Source organism: Eretmochelys imbricata, chromosome 4, assembly GCF_965152235.1.
Source record: "Eretmochelys imbricata isolate rEreImb1 chromosome 4, rEreImb1.hap1, whole genome shotgun sequence".
Lineage (NCBI taxonomy): Eukaryota > Metazoa > Chordata > Testudines > Cheloniidae > Eretmochelys > Eretmochelys imbricata.
This window is the reverse complement of record NC_135575.1, coordinates 129,576,712-129,582,711: the sequence shown is the minus strand read 5'-3', so window position 1 is coordinate 129,582,711 and position 6,000 is coordinate 129,576,712. Positions and strand designations below refer to the sequence as shown.

At 44.8% G+C, this 6,000-nt stretch overlaps 1 protein-coding gene across 2 annotated transcripts in view; it reads left to right on the top strand.

Annotated features, from left to right (window-relative positions):
• Positions 1-849: 849 nt before the first annotated feature.
• UVSSA (UV stimulated scaffold protein A) overlaps positions 850-6,000 on the top strand; it is a 96,841-nt gene continuing 91,690 nt past the window's right edge. Inside the window, exons 1-3 of one of the 2 annotated variants that reach the window (XM_077815954.1) lie at positions 850-973; positions 1,514-1,611; positions 2,023-2,353. In XM_077815954.1, the coding sequence (XP_077672080.1) occupies positions 1,514-1,611; positions 2,023-2,353 (429 nt within the window). In that variant the 5' untranslated portion in view covers positions 850-973. Of the gene's footprint in view, positions 974-1,504; positions 1,612-2,022; positions 2,354-6,000 lie in introns of both variants that reach the window. The other variant, XM_077815955.1, reaches the window with a different exon arrangement.

The following is a 6,000-nucleotide window of genomic DNA, read 5'->3' as shown; positions in this document are numbered from 1 at the left end:
GCCCCTTATACCCCCACGTCTCTGGGCCCTTGGCCCATGGGCAGCTGCGTGCCCCCTACGCCCCTCGCCCCAGCGTCTCTGGGCCCTTGACCCGTGGGCAGCTGCGTGCCCCTTATACCCCCACGTCTCTGGGCCCTTGGCCCATGGGCAGCTGCGGGCCCCCTACGCCCCTCACCCCGGCGTCTCTGGGCCCTTGGCTCATGGGCAACTGCGTGCCCCCTACACCCTGGTATCTCTGGGCCCTTGGCCCATGGGCAGCTGCGTGCCCCCTACGCCCCTCGCCCCAGCGTCTCTGGGCCCTTGACCCGTGGGCAGCTGCGTGCCCCTTATACCCCCACGTCTCTGGGCCCTTGGCCCATGGGCAGCTGCGGGCCCCCTACGCCCCTCACCCCGGCGTCTCTGGGCCCTTGGCTCATGGGCAGCTGCGTGCCCCCTACGCCCCTCACCCCGGCGTCTCTGGGCCCTTGGCTCATGGGCAACTGCGTGCCCCCTACACCCTGGTATCTCTGGGCCCTTGGCCCATGGGCAGCTGCGTGCCCCCTACGCCCCGGTGTCTCTGGGCCCTTGGCTCATGGGCAGCTGCGTGCCCCCTACACCCTGGTATCTCTGGGCCCTTGGCCCACGGGCAGCTGCGTGCCCCCTACGCCCCTCGCCCCGGGGTCTCTGAGCCCTTGGCCCACGGGGGGCTCTATGTCCCGTACTCCCCGCCCCGGCGTGAGCGGCTCCGCGCCCCCTTCCGGCCCGCGCGCTCCCACGCTCTCTCCAGGCCGCGCCGTGGCGCGCGCTCGCCGCTGCCTCTCTGAGACCCCGCCCCCAGGCCCCGCCCATCTCGGGCGGAGACCGGGCGCACCCGAGTGACGGTTACGGAACGTCATCCCGCAGCGGCGGGCGTTGGGCTTCGTGAAACCGAGGCCAGGGGGTGCGAGGGCCGCGTCGCGTTTTCGGTCCGCGCGGAGCGTCGGCTGGGGCGAGGGTATGTGGCGCCGCCGCTCTGGCCGGCGCGGGAGCGGGAGGGGCTGGTTCTGTATCCCCGGGGGTGCGCAGAGCCGTCGCGCCAAGCTGTGGACTCTGCGTATGCTGGAAACCAAGCCCGGGGGGTGCGGCCGCCCCTCGTTCCAGCACCTGTGTGTGGGGTGGGCCTCTTGGGTGGCGCTGGCTTCCTCCGTCGCTGGGGGGTACCATGGCTGGCCCTCCTCTGTGGTTGACTTGGGCAAGTGTATCTGCTCCCAGTCTTGGAGACTAAGGTGCCACAAGTACTCCTGTTCTGTTTGGGGATACAGACTAACACAGCTGCGACTCTGAAAGCTGTCAAAATGCTCCCAGTCTATAAAGTATTGTAGTAAAACTGGTCAGGTCAAGATGAGGGTATAAGCACTGGTTCAGGTAATGTAGCAGAATGCCAAATATGCTGGCCTGGGAAACGTTAAATATATATGAAAGCACCCAGTCAAAATATTAATGCCAGGCAAATAAAATGTGGTCTTATTTATCTCTGTTTTATGAGTTTCTGCAGATGGACCAAAAGCTCTCTCAGCTGGTCGAGGACCTCACAACCTCAGGAGAGCCTCAACTGAATCCAGAGAAAATGAAAGAGCTAAAGAAAATCTGCAAGTATGAAGCATGGTTAAATTCTTTGGTTGAGGAACATATTGGCATAGGGCTGTTCTCGCTAGCATTTTATCATCTTCCACTGTTTCATATAAAAAACAGGTCACAGTGACCCATTAGTCTGGCCTCTTTCAGACTCTTCTTTTTGCTTTAAGCAACGCTTTGGAATTGATTGCTGCCTTGAAAGTTTAGGGAAATCCATAGAATAATGGGTGATGGTGGGTTTTCTCCAAAACTTGTTAAAAGACTCCCATTGAGTTTTTTGGGGGTGCTTTTTGGGAGGTAAATATCTTTTAATCTCATGTCAAAACAGAAAGCTTTTTATTCTGTTAAATTATATTTTTAATCGGTACAAGAACAAAAAACTCATTGGTGGTTGTACTTGTGTTGATAATGTTTGTTACTTTTCAAAAGATCTTCAGACGAACATATTAACCATGCGTATCGTCTACTGATGACACAGCTGAATCAAGAACATGCAGAGATACGCTTCTCAGCTTTTCAAATTGTGGATGAGCTCTTCACCCGGTCACATCAGTTTAGGACGTTAATTATTTCAAATTTTCAAGAATTCTTGGAGCTCACAATTGAAACAGACCATGAGCAGCCTCTTCCCCCACCAAAAGAAGTAGCACAAAAACTGAAAAAAACAGCCATTAAATCTGTTCAAGATTGGCATGAGAAATATGGAGAGGCCTACAAGAAACTCTCCCTAGGATACCATTTCTTAAAACAGAACAAGAAGGTATTTTGCTTGTTTACTTCTACATGTTTACTTCTCCACATCTACTCATTAGGTTCTACTTAGAAAGATAAGGCTGATTTCTGGAACATGTTGATTTCTCCACTGTAAGCTAATATAAAGGGATATATACTGGAAACAAAGCTTAGGTGTCTCTCTCTTTGGACAAATGTGAATACTGGCTTTTCTTGCTCACTTCTTTGTTGAAATTTAGATACTCAGTTAAGCTTTTTTCCCTGCTGTAACCTAAGTTCTTTCCATACTGCTAAGGACTTTTTTTTTTTAATTTTGTGTTTTTTTAATTACAGGACAACCTGTAAGCTTTTCCTACAATATATGTCTTATTTTACTGCTTCAGATTAGAGAGTTTAAATTCCCTATTTGGGTAGGTCTTTCCTTGTGTTACAATACCTAAAACTCACTTCAACACAGATTTTATTTTTCTAGAGGTGTAAATCAAAGGCAGTAACAAGAAATGAGACACTATAATATATTTTGTATTTCTTGTTTTTTTTCCCCTGTTCGCTAATAACTGCCTTGCAAAGTTTATATACTACTTCATATGCTACTAATCAGAGCGTTAAATATACCCTTTCTATATTGATGCTGTAATATCAATGTTCATTCTTTATCCACTGTCCTGTTGGATCTCATTAATAAAGGAACAGTCATTCAGTGCAACATGATCTCTTGGGGTTCTTCAGGATTCTGTTTCTTTAATAACTTTTGTGTTCAGTGGGTACATAACTTATTAGGTGGGCTAGAGGGGATGTACAATCTGGTGTTTCAATACATGGATGATGTTTGGCTCTTTCCTTCTCAGCTGAAGCCAGCTGGTGTATAGCCTGTGGTCACGTATGGCTAGATTAATAAATTATAAGGTCAGAAGGGACCATTGTGATCAGTTAGTCTGACCTCCTGTATCACACAGGCCATAGTACTTCCCTGAATTAGTTCCTGTTTGAATTAAAGTATATCTCTTAAAAAAACATCCAGTCTTCATTTTAAAATTTGATAGTGATGGAGAATGCACCACATCCCTTGGTAAATTGTTCCAGTGGTTAAATACCCTTACTGTTCAAAATTCAGCCTTAATTCCAGTCTGAATTTGTCTCGCTTCAGCTTCCTGCCTTTAGATCTACTAATGGGCTAAGTAGTCATGTGGTGGGGAGGGAGAGAAATACTATCATGGATCAGAAACCAGATAGTTAAGAACACCATTGGTCAACCTTCATTATAGCAAAGGGCTAATAGTGGGATGGCATAGAGCGCTTTATTAGGACTGGTGTTTAATAATTTGTAAAAGAGAATGAACAATGACATGAGAATTTGGAGATGAGACACAACTCTTGGTTAGTTACAATTAGAATACTGAGGAACTTCAGAGGGCATATCCAAGCTTGGTGATTAGGTAACACAATGGCAGATAAATGCAAAGTAACATTGGAGGACATTTGAACTACGGATACATCTCTTGGGGTTCTAAAATCACTACTGTTCTAGGAAAAGTACTAGACATCACTGTGGACAGTTCATAGATTATCAAGAGAGAAAGAGACCATTATGACAATCTAATAATCTGACTAATAACAAGCCATAGAACTTTATTCCACCAAGCCCATACCTTTTAGAAAAGACATCCTATCTTGATTTGAAGACTTTAAGTCAGAGATTCCACAACATTTGAAGATAAGTAGTTGCAATGGCTGATTGCCTTGACTGTCAATTAGCACTGTTATTTCTAATCTGAATCTGTCTAGTTTCAATTTCATGACATTGGATCTTATCCCTTTGTGTTAAATTAGAGTCTTCTACTAATACTTCTGTTCCACATGTCAGTATCTGTAGACCATGATCAAGATGCCTGTTAACCTTCTCTTGGATAAACTAAATAGATTGGGTTTCTTGAATCTTGCTATAAAGCAGGTTTTCAAGACCTTGAATTATTCTTTGTAGTTTTATTTCCCAAGTACAGTGCTGGACACAAAATTCTAGTAATGGTCTCATTCATGCTGTATATAATTGTAATATTACCTCCCTACTTCTAATCAGTATCTCCTCTATACTAATCTGAGGATTGCATCAGTTCTAACAAAGACCTCTGCTCAATGTTCAGTAATAGTAAAAGAAGCAAAGAGAATTTTAGGATATGTAAGGAATGGGGTCTGACTAGCACAAAGGAAAAGGCACCTACTGCTGGGACCAGTAGAGGCTGACTCTGATCTAAGCAAAGACACCCAGCATAATTTCTCAAACCCAATGAGCTAACGTAGGGTAATTGTATTTTAGCTTTTTAGATGCTCTTTCCCTATGTTAGAGGTGCCCAACGTATGGCTCTCAGGCAGTACAATGCCCACCAGAGCATTTTATGACAACTGCGGCCTACTTCAACACAATATACTAATGGCTGATTCATTAGTGTTTTATCATGTTTACATCATTTTAATCCACACAAGTGTGTAAATAGACAATACTGTATGTAGAAACAACCTATCTGTAAATCAATACAGGTGACGTTAAACCTTATTAAAATATGTAGAATCTGTTTGGCCTACACAAGGTTGTGCTTAGCTTTATGTGGCCCTCCTGTGTAAAAAGTTTGGGCACCACTTGGCCTAGGTAAGGATGAAACTGCTGTATGAGAGGTACCATAATGAGAACACAGGACTGGGATTTGGGGAGTGTGGTGTTCTAATTCTGACTATGTCTCTAGCTCACTGTGCAACCTTTTCACAAGTCAAAAATCCTATTTAAATGTTACCTACTAATGTTAGATGCACTTATTATAATTAAAGATCAGAGGAAACTTTCTGGGTTTTATTTCCATTTATTTACTTTGTATGTCTGACATCACTATACAATTTTCTTTGCTCACTGAAAGAGCCACACACACAATGTGGGGAAAGAAATATTTCTAAAAAGCAAATTTGATTTGTAAAACCACTAACACTGATGAGGGGAATCAGAATCAGGTGTATTCATGCAACTACCTTTGTCTGTCTGTAGATATACATGCAATTTTCCCCCTTAAATTTACTATATTGCCAGTCCCTCTGTGTGTCAGTTACTTTGTAAAACTGGAATATTGCCTACCCCACCACTTAGCTTCAAGCAGTTTACAAATATTAGTTAAGTCTCACTTCATTCCTGTGTGGTAAGGTAGTATTTGATACACAAGAAGATTAAGGCCTTGATAGAGCAAAATACGTATGTTCATGTGCTTAGACTCAAAGCCCTGTGGTTTGTGATTAACTCCCATTGACTTCAGTAGAATTTAAATCTGTGCTTAAAATCAAACAAATGTGTAAGTGCTTTGCTGAATTGGGGCTTAAGTAATGTGCCAATGATTTATGGACTATAAGGTGGATAGAAAGCTGACTAGATTGTCGGGCTCAACGGGTAGTGATCAATGGCTCCATGTCTAGTTGGCAGCTGGTATCAAGTGGAGTGCCCCAAGGGTTGGTCCTGGGGCCAGTTTTGTTCAGTATCTTCATAAATGATCTGGAGGATGGTGTGGATTGCACCCTCAGCAAGTTTGCAGATGACACTAAACTGGGAGGAGAGGTAAATACGCTGGAGGGGAGGGATAGGATCCAGAGGGACCTAGACAAATTGGAGGATTGGGCCAAAAGAAATCTGATGAAGTTCAA